This window comes from Dermacentor andersoni, chromosome 4 (assembly GCF_023375885.2).
Source record: "Dermacentor andersoni chromosome 4, qqDerAnde1_hic_scaffold, whole genome shotgun sequence".
NCBI lineage: Eukaryota > Metazoa > Arthropoda > Arachnida > Ixodida > Ixodidae > Dermacentor > Dermacentor andersoni.
The window spans coordinates 125,660,499-125,677,229 of NC_092817.1; the positions used below are offsets into that span (position 1 = coordinate 125,660,499).

General features: G+C 48.3%; 1 protein-coding gene across 4 annotated transcripts in view; it reads left to right on the forward strand.

Moving 5' to 3' along the window:
* Hmt4-20 (Histone methyltransferase 4-20) overlaps nt 1-16,731 on the forward strand; it is a 52,997-nt gene that overhangs the window by 13,540 nt on the left and 22,726 nt on the right. For all 4 annotated transcript variants that reach the window (XM_050184746.3, XM_050184748.3, XM_050184747.3 and 1 more), the window contains 3 exons: nt 4,473-4,659; nt 11,433-11,569; nt 13,056-13,228. In XM_050184746.3, the coding sequence (XP_050040703.1) occupies nt 4,473-4,659; nt 11,433-11,569; nt 13,056-13,228 (497 nt within the window). The remainder of the gene's footprint in view (nt 1-4,472; nt 4,660-11,432; nt 11,570-13,055; nt 13,229-16,731) is intronic.

Genomic DNA, 16,731 nt, shown 5'->3' on the forward strand with positions numbered 1-16,731 from the left:
CGTGGCAAAGGGTACACGTCCTTTTTTGTGATTTTGTTCAGGTGGCGATAATCTACACAAAAACGCCACATTGCATCCTTCTTTTTGACAGGTACGACGGGAGAGGCCCAGGGACTACAGGAAGGCTCAGTAATGTCCTTTGCAAGCATCTTTTCGACTTCCTGTTGGATAACAGCTCATTCTGACGCAGAAACGCGATATGGACGTCGGTGAACAGGGTTCGCATCACCAGTATTTATGCGATGGGTCACGACGGACGTTTGACCTAAGGGTCGATTGTCAAAGTAAAAAATGTCGCGATAGCCTTCAAGAACGCGGCAAAGAGCTTCAGCTTGAGCAGGTGTAAGGTCAGAAGAAACCATCTTCTCAATGTTGACGTCAGTACCGCGCGATGACGTCACGGTATGGGCTGAGCTGTAACGATCTTCCACTGTGAATGGCTCGACCTCATCATCCTGCAAAGCGCTAATTATAGCCAAGGAGATCCCCTGAGGCAGAACTTGCGCGGTTAGCGCGAAATTGACAAGGGGAAGGCAGGTGCGGTTTCCAGTAATTTTCAGCACAGTGTGCGGCACGGTAACACCATGTGTAAGCATAACGGCCGGAATAGGTGTGGCCACGTAATTACCGTCAGGTACAGCTGGTGAGGACAACAAGTCGTGTGTCACAGATTGAGGCGGTAGGCGAATGAAATCCATGCAGCTCAAATGGCTTGGAGGCAAGTCCACAGGGTCGGCAAGAAGAGGCAAGTCAAGGCGAAGTGAGCCAGCCGAACAGTCAATGAGGGCAGAATGATTGGCAAGAAAATCCAGACCGAGAATGATTTCGTGAGGGCAATGCTCGATGACGCTGAAGAGAACGACGATGTGTCTCTCAGCAATGGTGAGTTGGGCAGAACACATTCCAACAATAGCGACAGTCCCTCCGTCGGCGACTTGTACAACTCGGTTCGGGGCAGGCGTCAGGACTTTCTTGAGCCGATGGCGAAGGGCAGCACTCATAATTGACACATGCGCCCCGGTGTCAATCAACGCGCACACAGGAACATTGTCGACGAGAACGTCCAAAAGATTCTTGTTCGTGGGTAAGGTGAAGCGAGGATTTCGTGCCAATGTCGTCAATGCAGCTTCACCTCCAGAAGCTGCACTGTCTAGTTTTCCGGTCGGGGGTGCGGCGAGTAGGTCGGAGAAGGAGCACGGCCTGACAGGGGCGAGCAAGATTGGTGGCGGGAGGGAGAAGGCGAGCGGGAGTAGCGGGGTCGTGTCAAAGATGTCGCAGGGTCAGATGATGGGGTGGGCATAGCAGGAGTGAAGGAAAAGGATGCGCTAAGGGGACGAGGGTGGTAATCAGGAGAATAGCGCGTCGGAGAAGTCCAGCGGCTGCGGCTGTGGCGAGCGACATGTCCAATGCGTCGGCAGTTAAAACAGATCAGCTTGTCGTCCACGGTTCGCCATTCGGAGGGGTTGCGCTGTTCGTAAAAGGAGTAAGAAGAGCGGGGTGGGGACGGTCGTGGAGAAAGAGGTTCTGAGCGTACGGAACGAATGGATTGCAGGCTGACGTTGGACAACTCTTGACGGACGACGGCCTGGATCAAGGAGATTGTCACCGGAGAATGATCAGGTAACGGGAATGAAGGGGCCGCCGGTTGTGCCGCTTCGACCTCACGATGAATGATGCGGGTCAGGTTGTCACATCGCGACAGCTGGTGAAAGAGGTCGTCACAGGATGACGTAGCGGCTGTGTTGGGAAGTCACGTGATGTGCTGGGATACCCGGCGGCTTTTAGCATGCTCGAGACGGTGGTACTCCTTGAGGATGGTATCGATGCTAGTGACGTTTGGAAACACCAGTAAATTGAAGGCGTCGTCAGCAATGCCTTTGAGGACGTGGTTAACCTTATCGTCCTCAGACATGTTCGGGTCAGCCTTGGCACAAAGGGCCAAGACGTCGAGAATGTACGACACGTAGGACTCGGTCGACGTCTGTACATGTGTGGCAAGGGCTTTCTTGGCATTGACTTGTCGACCAAACGGATTGCCAAAAAGGTCGCGGAGCTTGTCTTTGAAGAGATTCCAGCTCGAGATCTCCTCTTCATGAGTCTGGAACCACACCAGTGGAGCTCCGTCGAGGTAGAAAAGAACGTTGGCAAGCATAATAGTCGGATCCCACCTGTGACTGGTGCTGACACGTTCGTATAAGCGGAGCCAGTCGTCAACATCAGGACTGCCGACTCCGTTGAAAACACCAGGATCCCGAGGTGGGGAAACGGCGACGTAGGTCGAGACTGCAGGCGGAGACGCTGGCGTAGATGAAGTGCCGCCAGCAGGAGCCGAAGTTGCATTGTCGCCGTTGCGACTGCTGCGAAGCTCCATGACGGGTACGGGGAACGTCCACCTCCACCAAATTAATGTTACATGTAGCTGAAGCTGAATGCTATTTACAATTTATTTACAAGGAAGCTAACGGAGGCCAAAATGGCGACGCTATATCAAGCCGGCACACACGTCGTCTTCTTTCTCCTCAATGCAGCCACACTGTGGCGGCTGTTCCGTAGCAATATTTGCTGTTAGTGTCCCTTTAACTTGTTTTTGAGCTTCAACTGTTTACGCCAAATGAAACGCACAGTGAAGCGTGTGGCCAAAGCATAATGTGCTGTCCAGTTGTCACCATGGTGCGCACATCCGGTTTAACCACACTGTGCAATGATGCTCCCCCTATATTGCCGTATTTTCGTTTCTATGTTGGTTGTCTTTTATTTGAAAGTGAGAAAACAAAGTAAACAAGCAAAAATATTGTGGTACAGTGCAGTCCACTTATAACGATACCACATATAACGATATATCGGTTATAACGATGGGTCGACATGAGAGTGTCATTTTATGCATTAGGTCTATGGGGAAAAAAACCATTTATAACGATAGGTTATTCACCGCATATCGGATATAACGATCAAAATTTTGCAGTCTGGACGGCGTTTTCCGTGCCAAATAATCGTAACGTTTGCGTTGCTTAGTTCCCTGAAACGAACGATGTCGAGACGAGGCGATGTTTACCTCCGTAAGTTCGTATCTGCCGCCATTACCGCGCAGCGCGTCTGGCCCCGCCCGCGCATGAGTAGGCGCAGCCAACGTTGGCGCAGCGCGCCACAAGATGGCGCTAGCTGCTTCATGCGCATCGGCCACAGTCGCTCCGATAGAGAGAGAAAGAAAAAAAGAAGCGACAAGCAAAGCGGCGCGGCGGCGCCCGTCCCGCGTCTCTCTCGCGACAGCAGGCTGACGCCACCGAAGCAGCGTGCAACAAACGGTTCAACCCAGTTCGAAGATGGCGCCGACAAAGCGCAAAGCTGTGTCGCTTGACACGAAGATTGATATTTTGCAGGACTCTCGATGCGGCTTCAAGGTGAGCGCCCTCGTGAAGAAGTATGAGCTCGTTCAGTTAACGATATCAACCATCTTGAAAACCGGGAGCACCGCGATTGTGAAGGCAGGAGCTATCAGCGGCCATTCCGATCAGCGGAAAAGGGGTTAGAGACCCTTTGTACGCCGATGTTGAAGAGGCACTTTACCAGTGGTTCATCACCAATTGCTTCAAGAAGGCGGGCTTTGTGCGTAAGGACGAACTTCCCCAACCCGCTGAGACCGACCCGGTGGAATTCGCTGACAGAACCGAGCTCTGGGAGCTCGTTCCTACTGGTGACACAGGTGGTGTGTCGAAGGAGGAGTTTTTGACTGCAGACAGTGCTGCCTCGTTCTGCGATGAGGTCACCGACGAGGCGATCGCCGAAGATGTGCTGTCTCGACAGACGCAAAGTTGTGCGACGGTGGCGACGGCATCAGCGACAGTGACAACGAGATCGACAGTGGCTCCTTGACCCCGACCACGATGTCCACGCAAAGTGCACTGTCGTCGATCGACTCCTTAATTGATTTTATGCATGCTAAAGGATTGCCGCCAGTGTTCGCGCAGCAGCTGGAATCCATGCACGCCGCGGTTGTGAAGCTGAAGCTGCCGCAAAAGCAAGTGCAGATTTCGGACTATTTCGGCGCGCCTAATCCTTGACATGGTCATTGGCGCTAGAAATAAAGTTTGTTTTTCACGGCCTACTGCATACATCATCTATTCTTTAGAGCAAGTAGCGAATTCGAGTTCAGAGCTGCAAAGGTAAAGAGCGCAAACGCGTTTAAAATTTTTTTTTTTTTGGTAACTGCAGTCCAGATATAGCGATCATCGGTTATAACGATCATATTTTTCGTCTTTCTCGATATCGTTATAAGTGGACTGCACTGTATAGGGTGAGCATCCTTGCATCCTGCAGGCAAACTGGATATCAGCTGCATTCACGCTTAGTTGGAACACTTTGTGCCAACCAAAGACAGCAGAGCACACTTTGAAAACAAGAAGTGATTCACGTGGTTGATTCATGCTCTGTGTCCAGGTTTGTGTTGTTCAAGCTTGGTGCGTCTTTGGGTGCAGGTACAAGAATGAGAAGATCCCGCACCTAGTGGGCTGCATAGCGGAGCTGACAGAGGAGGAGGAATGCCAGCTATTGTGTGCCGGCAAGAACGACTTTAGTGTCATGTACTCCTGCCGAAAGAATTGTGCCCAGCTGTGGCTTGGACCGGCTGCCTTCATCAACCATGACTGCCGGCCCAACTGCAAGGTGAGCCTGTGTAGCTGCGCTCACAGCATGTGGCACAGATGCATCTGCTGGAAAGGCCTTTCCATGAATGTTTGGAAGCTGTCTTTCTAGCACGGTCACACTGTGTGCAACACAGGCATAAGGATCTCCTGCAGTGTGACGGCAAGATCACGCATGGTAATTTTGAATCCTCCGAGCACATTGCACGAAGAAAGAGACATGTAAGCTTCTGGTATAGTAGGAAGAACACTGTACAGTGCAGTACCCATGTTGACGTGTTGGAGAAATATGTCTGTTTATACTTCCTGCATATCACAGTTCGTGCTGGAGATATATAGTATGAGACTAGTGCCACATCTTCGCAGTCCCAGTACAACTCGGACTACTTATAACATAGCCGCATTTAGTAATGTTGTGTTTCCTGACTGACATTTACCTTTCCATTGAATTCAATATACAGTCAAGTGCCTTTACATGAAAGATTTCAGAGACCCTGTACACTCCGTTGTAAAGTTGTTCGACTGTATACTCATACCACTTATAGTGCTGCTACATGAGACAAATTACTGGTTATAATGTGACTATCGGAAAATGTCATGGAAGAGCGAGGCAGTGGGGTGCTCTAGCAGTAGAGGAGAGGGTGATGAGGGAAATGCAGAAGAGGACATGCGGAGTGAATGAACAAGGAGAAGAGAAAGAATTCAAAACTAAACAACATGCCTGCCATCATGGTAGTGCATTGTACAAGTCTCAGGGTGTAGGGCACTCTGTGGAAGCATGGCAGAATCTGTGGGTGCACAGGGGTTGCCTAGGCAATGGAGAAGCGTCTGTGCCTAGGCATGTTCATCACCTAATCTCGTAGGCCGTGTTTTGCTCCAGCTGCTTATCAGCGGTCTTTGCTAGTTGCCGAACTCGGAACCAAACGCATGCACATTGTTGCTCTTTGAAATTTCATTTCATTATTATACCTCAAAGAGCCAAGGGCATTACACAAGGGGAGCATGCTTTGAAATGTGCAAAATCAGATAGAGAGAAAAGAGAAGAAAAAAAGCAACAAGAGTATATATATATATAGTGTGTGTGTGTGTGTGTGTGTGTGTGTATGTGTGTGTGACGAACCGTACAATAGTATGGTACGGTGCAATAGTGGAGAAAGAGGTAGACAAAGAATAAAGGCAGTGTTCCGGCGACCATGTTTGTCTCTGTCCACAACTTCCTGCTCGCGTCACACAAGTCGACAGGATAAAGACCTGGCAGCCACCTAATTGGCCTCGCATCATCATGCAAGTACTCAACACCACGGTATAAACCCAAAACGCACAGCTCCACCACCGACACTGACCAGCATCACGACCGCATCACCGCAAGCCTTAGCATACCCAAGTACACCGGATCAGCGGACGATGGCCCCGTGGAAGACTGATTTCATCTCCTCAAGCGCCACGCATCCGCTGCATCATGGTTGGAAAAGGATATGGTTGCCAACTTAAATGACTACTACGTCACCAGTGAGGCATTTTGCTTCTACCTAATGCTTAAATTTGATAACAATGAATCGTGGGAGAAAATCAAGGAAGAGATTCAGTTGATTTCAGGTGTACACTGCAGACTTCATCATTATCCAACAGCTGGAAACATTACAACTTGGTTGCCGCAGTCACCCACAGTCTCCACATAGCGGTCATCATCAGTTCCAACCAAAGTCACAGGACACTTCAACGGCTGTCAAACAACGCCCCACCTCAAGCGTAGCTGTTACTTATTCTGATGAAACGAAGCCAACTTACTTACTGCCAGGACGAAATCAGAATACAAGTGCCAGCACCAACGCACATACCTTTCAAGGTGAAGACAATTTGGAGCCATGTACATCTAGAGATCTAGCTGCGTTGCGACTCTAAAGCCTTCCGTGTACTGCACCTTAACAAGATGCTGCCAGTGCAGAAGCGTCGCACACACAAAGTAGCATCATGCATTGTGGAATTACTGAAGTGCCCATTCGTCATGTTGTTGTGGCAGCCTCGGAAAAGCCTTCTGAGAAGGCTGCCACACTGTACTCGCCACCAGACAAACCTCACGAAAAGGAGCAGTGTACACAATACTCATTCATCTCTACGTCAATTAGCGCCAGTAATCAAAAGGCATATTCCGGTAGATACGCTACCTCAACAACTGTCCCAACACCATCACAAAGACAACTTTGATGCTGACGACGACAGAGAGCGTCGCCAAAAGCACAGATGCACCAAAGAAAATGTCAGTGCACAAGGCAACTAAACCCGAGACGAATGCAACGAATACAACGTTTTGCAAGAAAGAAACGTTGTCAAACACACTTTCAGCACCACCTATCAGGACTGCTCCAACGCCAAGGATTCCTGTGACAACGCTGTGCACAAGGACCAAAAAGGCACATACATTTTCTACGCATACTGGACCAACAGAGACGTCGCCTTAATGACCCAGTCCACCAAAGGTTCGAGCAGGAGACATCGCATGTCTCCAAGTCGCAACGACACCCGAGTTCCCACGGATCCCATGCGTCCAAACCTTCCCTCATAGGGGCATGCATATGTCCTCTGGAATGCAACAGCCAGCCTCGGCCACCTGAGCACTGCTGGACGTCACCGGACTGCCAGACTAACATTGTTCATATGTGAGGACATTATGACGGTATCATCTGCCCTTATACCTACGATTCTCTTGGCGGGAGGGGGAAGCGTGCGACGAACTGCACAATAGTACGGTACGGTGCAATAGTGGAGAAAGAGGTAGACGAAGAATAAAGGCAGTGTTCGGGCAACCATGTCTGTCTCCGTTCGCAACCTCCTGCTCGCATCACACAAATATATATATATATATATATATATATATATATATATATATATATATATATATATATATATATATATACAGTCAAACCTCTATATATCGAACGCGGATATATCGAATTATTGCGTATATCAAACAATTTCTATATCACATGGAAAATCGCATGCATTTTTAATTCTTTATTTCGAACGGGGCCGGATGTAAAATGGGTATATCGAACTCCGCCGCCCCAGACCAAGTGCGCTCTGTTGACATGAGGCGAGCTTTCCCGCAACACTCTCGAAGATAGCGGCGGCGCGATCGGCGTTCCAGACTGCTGCGTACGACAGCTGCCCACATCGGTTGCACCGAGGGCGCCATTTGAACGTAGCGGCGTACACACGCGGCGGCTTCCAGCCAGCACGGCCGCCTCGATCACGCGCGCACGGCGAGGCTTGCCCCCGCCGTGCGCGCGTGATCGAGGCGGCCGTGGAGCCAGTTGGAGCGCTTTGTCGGTGCTGAGCCACACATCATGTGCATTGCGGACTTCGTTGGCGGTGACGACAGCACCGGAACAGTGGCGGAGTTAACAGACGTGGAGATCGCGGCAGAAGTGACTGCTGAGCGGCCAAACGAAGACGCTGCCGAGGCTGATCCAGCAAGCGCTGATGTTGCCCCGCTCCCGACTGCAACTGAGGCTGTAGCTGCTTTGGCCGTTGTACGCCGCTACTGCGGCGCAATAGAAGGCACTGGACTGTCTCTTGTGGACCGTTTGGACTATGTTGAGGACGCCGTGGTCAAGCACGCGGTTGCCAATATGAAGCAGGCTACGCTGCTTCAGTACTTTCAGCAAACTAAATAAATACTTTGTTTGAAGCTTCATGTGAGTATCTATTGCGCCACGATTGGTTCATTGATTGATTTGCGCTAGTTTTTGACGCGTTTTCTACGTGATTTTATATATCGAATTCTGGCTATATCGAACTATTTTGCGATCACCGCGCTGTTCGATATATCGAGGTTCGACTGTATATATATATATATATAGAGTCATATCATAAGAAGCCAACAAACACTGACACCAAGGACAACATAGGGGAAATTACTTGTGCTTAATAAATGAAATAAACGATAAATTAATGGAAATTAAAGTGGATGAAAAAACAACTTGCCGCAGGTGGGAACCGAACCCACAACCTTCGCATTTCGCGTGCGATGCTCTACCAGTTGAGCTACTGCGGCGCTGTTTCCCCATCCACTTTCTTGGGTATTTATGTGTACTAGTAGAACCCTGGGAGTGTTAGCCAGCGCCACCACTCACTGACCTTGGCAGCGGACGTGGAACGCCCTTTTTGCCGCAGGCGTCACGAAAACGTGATCTTTTTGGGTGAAGGCAACTGGTCAATAAACCCACACATGCTACCTGAAGGCATCAATGTTGCCGGATTCGAGACCCTCGTTATGTAATATAACGAGAAGAGAGGGGGTTAACCGAGGGTCCCGACCCTCAGTTAACCCCCTCTCTTCTCGTTATATATATATATATATATATATATATATATATATATATATATATATATATATATATAATACACTGTATACATCAAAATGGTGACACTGGCAAAGGCATTCAATTGGACTTTACATCTGTTCTAACATTGTAGGGAAAGAAAAGGAAAAAGGGGGGCGTTACGGTAAGAGAATTTTGAGGTGGTTAATTAATAGAGGTGGTTAGTGAACTGTTCAGAAAACTTTGATCTGTCAGAGCATGAAGTTATGCCATGAGGAAGTAAGTTCCACAGGGTTATTGTGTGTAGAAAAAAAGAGCTATTCATTGCCAATGTTTGCCACTTATGCGTGCACTATTACGTATGTGCGTTATTCAAGAGGACGATCTTGGTGGCAGGTTTAGTAATGCATGCCTTGTGTGTGACTGATAAAAGAAAGAAATTATGCAATGTGATTCAAGTGCTGGAAAGGAGAGGGTCTATTTTAAAGCAGTTACACTTATATATTTACAATATTGAAAGGATATCAAGCTTGCTGCATGGTTTTAGAGGGCTTGTATTCAGAGGTGAGATGATTGTGATGAATGCCATATAGACGATGTGTATTACAGCTTGGACTGCACATATGTCAAATACGCCAATTTGTTAATGTCGGGAGATGCAGATTTAAGGTCACGACATAGGTTCGAAGCATATGCAATGTCTCAGTACAGATGGTTTAAATGTGTGATATCGACAATATTGATGGCGTTAGATGTACCACTAGGTATTAGTAGTTGGTTTTGGCCGAGCAGAAAGGGGAAGAACTGATGTATGTGTTGTGTACTGTAGTGTACTTGCATGTGAATGAGAATAATTTACGTATTGAAAGGTTGCCTGTTCCTAGTGGGTTCTTCCTGTGGAGTATTCTGAAGCACATTTCTGCAATATCCTCAATATTACTTTACTAAATTGACAGAAATGATGCATGGTTATCAGTCTGAGTGTTCCGGCGGAGATAAAAAAGTTGAGATGAAAATTTTCAATAAATTAACATCACACCTTCTTTTATACGATAATTTGCAGTCATCAGCTGCTGTTGCCGCTTTGCGAATACTTGAGCTACCATGTCACTTACTAGCCTGTTAAAGCATGGAGACAAGTTTTGCTTGGCCTCGTGAAATGAGAGAATTTCTGCCATTGTTCAACCTTGCTTCTACAGTATGAAGACATTTGCTGAACAACTTCAATGGAGATTGCTGCAGCTTTTTGTCGCCACGTGTTATAGTGTTGCTGATTCATGGTGTTGCTTGCCACAAGACTGCAGACATGTGCTTCCAAGCACTGTTAGAAAATTGGCTTCTTTGATGTATAAGAGTTGGGGTCGGGCATGTCAAAAGGGGTAGCTGGCCCATGCCGTCGTCCGACTCATCCACACTAAGGATGTTGTTGAAGGGAGGAACTTGTTCTCATCGAGAACGAGGAGTACTGGGTTTATTTACAATATCTACATGAAGAGTGGAGAACGTAACGTCTCGTCAGTCTAGCATGACTGAAGTGAAGCACACCAAGTAGCCGAACACATCTGCTTAAACCCCCTCTGTCCTCCCTAGATCCCTAGTCCAGGGAAACTGCCGTCCAACCTTCGTCCAGTCGAAGCTTCCAAAATTGTCGAAGGACCCGCATTGAGGGCGAGGGTTCACACAATCACTCTCCCACCTCTGTTCACTGAACACACAGAAAGGAGAGGGGCTTTGTAGACAGGGATTGTCACACTTGACTCAAACTGGCGTGTCTTGTTTCCTGGGATGACCCCGCAGTTAGCTGGGCCATTTGTCAAACCACAGTGGCGGTTACTGGTGTTCATGAGAGAATGTCATAGAACACCCTTTTCCAGGAGTTTTCTTTCTCCCATTGGTCCGTGAAGGCGACAGTGAACCAGCTAACAATACTCGGTCTGCCAAACGTGTCTCGCCTTGCGAGCACCGGTAGTCTGTCCGTGGGGACGCATTGTCAGCGTCATGAAGTGATTCGTTGCAGTGGGCTAGGAGAGGCTAGACGGTCACTACCCCCACCGGCCGATTGTAAGTGATGTAAAATGGCTGTGTTTAAGTGTATATCTGATGAAACAAACCATAAGGCTGCTCCATGTTCACCTTTATGGAAGTAATCTGAATTGCCCTTCTCTGCATCTGCTGCGATATTTTATTTTTCCTAAATTAAAATCTTGCGCAATTGCTTGGCTTGGCTCCAGCTTGAAATGAAAAATGGGCAAAGCATCTGGCTACCATGGGTTCATTGGCTCATGTGGTGCGAGCATGCCATAGTTCTCACTGTACCTAATGCCATATTCACTGCAGGGGCTAAGTGTAACGTCATATCTTGTTGAGCGCTTACATTTCTATGCTACTGTGCTCATCATTGTAGAAACACAGTAACTTCTTTGTGGTGTACACTGTCGTCAGATTTTTACATCGGTATTTTGCTTCCACGCAGTTTGTGTCGACGGGCCGAGACACTGCCTGTGTGAAGGTGTTAAGGGACATTGAAGAAGGCGAAGAGATCACATGCTTCTATGGCGAGGATTTCTTTGGAGATGGCAACAGTTACTGCGAGTGTGAAACGTGTGAAAGGTAAGCGAATGTGACTGTTCATCGTACTGATAGTTGGGTTCTCAACAAAATGAGATTCTTAAAAAAGTTTGTTACAATTTTTGTGAAGGCCTCCAGGTATATCTTGTTGTGCCTTGTACAAACTGATATTGTCTGTGTCCTACTGTGAAAGGGCTTGCACCCAGCCAATGTTTAATGATATGTTGGTCAACACCATACGACACAGCAGGAGAAACGAATAGGCAATTCTATGTATTTGCAGACATACTAAAGGGCGTTGCGACCATTGTGTGCCAGGTTGTTTGATCAAGGGTGCCGCACTTCCTGCCTGCTTATCAGCTTACAGCACTGTCAAGCTGCCGGGCTGAGTTGGGCAGCTGTGGAAAGTGATTACAAATGAAATGGGGCAATGAAGGTGAACCACAACATAGTGTGTTTCATTTGCAAGCACAATCTAAGCCAGTCGTCATATAGCATGCAACCACAAACTTAATGCTTCGTGTGCACACTCATGAATGCATGCATTCTCACCTATTTTGCCATTGTGCTCTGTCAGGACGACCTCAGCAGCTGGCAGGTGAATGTTCAGTTGACATTGCTGAAAAAAAGTCACCCAGGTGCATCACTTTCCTAGTATTTGTTGAATTTAAGTGTAGAGACTAAATTGGGTATTGATCTTGACAGTTCAGAAAGATCACCCTACATTGGTGCATATAAGTTGGTCGACTAACTGCCCAACTTGGTACTGACCAGTGCAAGAATCATCGACAAAGAAAAGAATTTGGCTTCTCGACCTCATTTTGAATCTTTTATCATACAGATAACTGAGCTCACACTCAATGGCAACGACGGCAACTTTCCGCATGTGTATGCATGGTATTTACATCACATCTTGAAACGTACATAACCAGATTTTCTTCTCGTCCATCCTCATTGTGAAAACAAGGCTCTTGTGTGGGAGCTGACACGTCTTTTTATTTCTAATTTTTATTTGGCATCCAAGTTTCTACTACTTACAATGTTTCCTCCTGACTGGACAGGTTTGTCAAACTCTTGATTTCAAAGCATACTATGATCGCATGGTTGAATGTCTCATGGCTGAGGAGGAACCAACTTCCTCTTGTGCCTGAGCTGTCCACACCGTCATGAGATGTTAGCAGCAGAGTGCTTGTGCAATTTCTCATAACAGCTTCGTAACTATGAGACCAGGTCTTCACTGAGCATGTAAGTCATGCAGGAAAGCCAAATCGAAGAAGATGCAATACTCGTGCGAGGACGACAACTGTCAGGGAATACTGGAGAGTGTAGCTTTACCACCACTCTCTATTGTGAAGGTTGTGTGCATGTTATGTGGAAACAGGATTCTGGAGGGTAGCATCTATGTGTGCTTTTCACTGGAGGAATATAGGTATGCTGAGGGGGGGCTATTTCATGTGAAGCTGCCCAACCATGTTTTAGTTGTGGCAGTCCTGACTTGTGGTGATCCCATGGTGCATCCTCTGCGTAGGCGAGGAACTGGAGCGTTCACCACCAAGAAGGGCCGGCAACCAAGCCTGATGGAAACCCGATTGGCATACAGTTTCCGAGAGACAGACAATCGCCTCAACCGCTGGAAGCAGCAGGTCAAGTCACCCCAGCACAAGCCACAGCTGCAGCCACAGCAGGCACACCACCAGCCAGGTAGCCTTTATGCGCAGTCGCATCGCATGATCTAGCTGATTTGCTGCATCAGAGAAACCTGTGGCATGGTAGCATTGTCCACGAAATTTCTGTCCACAGTAAATTAATTCAGTGCATATTATAGCAGCCCTAAAAGTATTCATGAAGTGTAGCAGTGAGGTTGCAAAGAGCAGTATCCACATGCAGAAAAGTCACTAAACTGCAGCAATGCTACGTACTATAATTAAACCTAATTATAACAAACTTCAATACAGTCGAACCTCGATATAACGAAGTCCTATTTGCAGCCTAAAATTTCGTTATATCGCGAGTTTCGTTAAGTCGAGGTTCGCATGTTTCAGCAGTCCAAATAAAGATGCAGGTTCTTGGAACACTCCTGGCGTATGGCACCTTGTAGATAGCAAAATTACAAAGATAACCAATAAACTCCGGAACTAATAACATAACTTAAGAGCATGATGCCCGATAGCCAGCGAGTACGAACGCATTTTTCTCCATTACGCGTACGGTGAAGAGCAGGTCTACAGCAAGCGCCGCGCCTAGTGCTCATAGCTGCCACCAGATGTGGCCATCAGTACCATCATCATCATAATTTCTCATCACTAAAAAAAAAAAGAATCTGTTCACGAAGACGTGGCAACCCGTGGCGCAAAGAAAAAAAAAATTATGCACATACCAGAGCTATCAACTTGAATATTCTTTCGAAGAAAATTGGAAGTAGTATTGGTGGATCCATGAGGCCACCACTTACGATTCGGCGTCCGATCCGACGTGCGGCATACGACGATTCAGGGCACACGGTGCGTGCATCCGAAAGATTGAGCGGCGCGTAAGCTCCACCCAGATCCAGCCCCCCAGCTTGACTTCATATCCACGTCGAGAAACACAATATAAACAACTCTGCACAACACTGCTTTGCTTTACGCGAACACTGTCAATAAAATTATGCCCCTGCGAGTGACAGAACACTTCACGACGGCGCGTTGTGCACTCAAGACTCCGCTAACAGCCAGCGATAGGGCCGGTAGGCCTAGCTAGGCAGACGCCGCGGCCGACGGCGCTTACGATCCAACCCGAGCTCGTCGAAGAGCGCTTATGTTTGCCAAAACAATTAAGACTGTACACTTAGGTCACCCGTAATTAAATACAATTGGTTTACTCGACGCAGTCGTTGCGAAGGGCAAACGTGCAAGCGAAGCAAGCAGCCTCGCTCAGACGGTCAGTGTGTGATGTCTGCCCGCAAAATGCCCTCGCGTCGTGGCTCCTGATCTCACCAGTAGCTTAGTGCTAGTGTACTAGGCGCTGCTTTGCATAACAGGCACACGTTCGAGATAACTTTACTGAACTGGTAACTATTTTGCGTCAGAAACAAACTGCAGCATGCAAGAAAAAAAAAATTTACTGCGAGAAACCGGCCAGCCAGCACCGCCTCCGTGGAGGGAATGTCACATGCCAGCTGTGCTGTCATTGGCTGCAGCCAGACGACGGTGCGGTTGTCGGACGCGTCGGACGACATAAATCTGCCCGGTTTGTCGCACGCCAGACGTCCGACCCAGTGCTTCGGCACGGCAAAACACCTCGATTCCGGCTGCCGTTCCGTCCCGTCGGACGCTGGATTGGACACCGAATTGGACCGTGTGTCTCCCGCTTTAGAGCGCTTAACGCTCGCAGCCATTGGATGATACCGCGCTCAGTAAAGCAATGACGACGTTGATTCATGAACGCTGGAATATATTATTTAACTTCCCGCAGAGCAATCCTAAGCAACTCAGGTGGAAGCGAAGAACTCCGTCAGCTTCATCTGCCGCTTTTTAATAAGCGTCGGGGTTATAAGGCGCTCGTAGGTTGACAGGGCTGCTAAGGCTTGCTCTTGCGAGTGCGCACCCGCATACGTGCGTAAGAGGTCCAGCGCATCCATGATTTGCTTCGGTGTACCTATGCTGCTTGCCGGCTGGAGTTCTTCGTCCAAGTCGTCGTCCTGCATTTCTGCATCTGTGACGCTCTGGATTATTGGGTCATCGTTCAGCTCTTCAGTTGTGACAGCGCAAGCGTCGCTGAAGACAAAGTCCTCGAGTGTCACGTCGCTTGGAGCATCTCCCTGATCGCAGAGCAGCTGCCACGAGTCAACGACATCTGTTGTGTACGCCATACTTTCGTCACCGTCATTTGCTCTGCACTCCGCTTCTTCATTCAAAGAAATGCTCTCCTTCAATCCCACCTTCCTGAAGCACTTGGCTACGATCTCCTTATTTGTTGCCTCCCACGACCGCGAAAGCATTTCCAAGGCCATGAACACTTCGATTTTCGTCTCTCTGTGGAGCTCGATGTTCAGCAGAAGCCTTTCGATGACCCGCTTGCGGTATGTACACTTGACGCTGTTTATTATTCCCTGGTCAAGTGGTTGTGTCAGGGAGGTGCAGTTGGCAGGAAAATACAGTCAAACCTCGATATAACGAACACGCATATAACGAATCATTGAATATATCGAACTCTTACGAAATATTTTTGTCAAACACATGTATTTTTAACTTCCTATAGCGAACGTGGTTTGGCATAAAACGGATATAACGAACTTCGCGACGCCAAGCCCAACCTCACTTTAATAGCAGGCGGCAGGCTTCGTTGCACTACAAGTGTGTTGTGCGGCTCAGCAAACGTTCAGGACTACCTCGCAGGCGCTGACAGCGCCACAGATGCCACGTCGTCATTGAGAGTTGACAGCCAAAGAAATCGTCCGCATCTCACAACCGCTGACAGCGCCGCTTCAGCAGCGGCAGCAGCGGCGTGATCGAATGTTGCTTTTGCGTTTTAGTGTTAGCAGTGGCGTGGCCTCGTAGCGTTGTGTGGAGGCTCTTTCGGTGGTCGTGTCGAGTGCGGTGCACGGGTGTGCGTAGTGCTGTGATGGCGATGAATGTGAAAAAAAGAGTGGCACTGACGTTAAAGACCAAGCTCGAGATAATTGAACGTGTCGAGAACGGCGAAAAGAAGTGCATTCTTGCGGACTTATTTGGCATCCCAAGGAGCACTTTGAGTACCATTGTGAAGAACAAAGCTGTCATCAAGGCACAAGCACACGAGACCATGCGGACAAGTGCACAGCGTCTTCGGCCCCCTGCGTTCAGCGACTTGGAGAAGGCGTTCTACAAATGGTTTTTAGATGTCAGAGCTCGGAACATACCAGTGTCGGGGCCGATGCTGCAACAAAAAGCGAATGACTTTGCCTGTATCCTCGCTGCCGAAAACTTTGTCGCCAGCTCTTGATGGCTGCAAAGGTTTAAGGCACGTTATGACATCGTGGGCAAAACGATCTCTGGCGAAAGTGAGACGGCTAACTGCGAGAGCATCAGAAAGTGGTTGGAAGAGGAGCGGCTGCAAATCCTTGCAAAATATCAGCCCAAGGACATCTTTAACCCTTTCGCTGTCACGGACGTACCGGTACGTCATCGCGCTTCCCCCCCACAGTGTCACTGACGTACCGGTACGTTCTCTATCGCGCGTTCAAA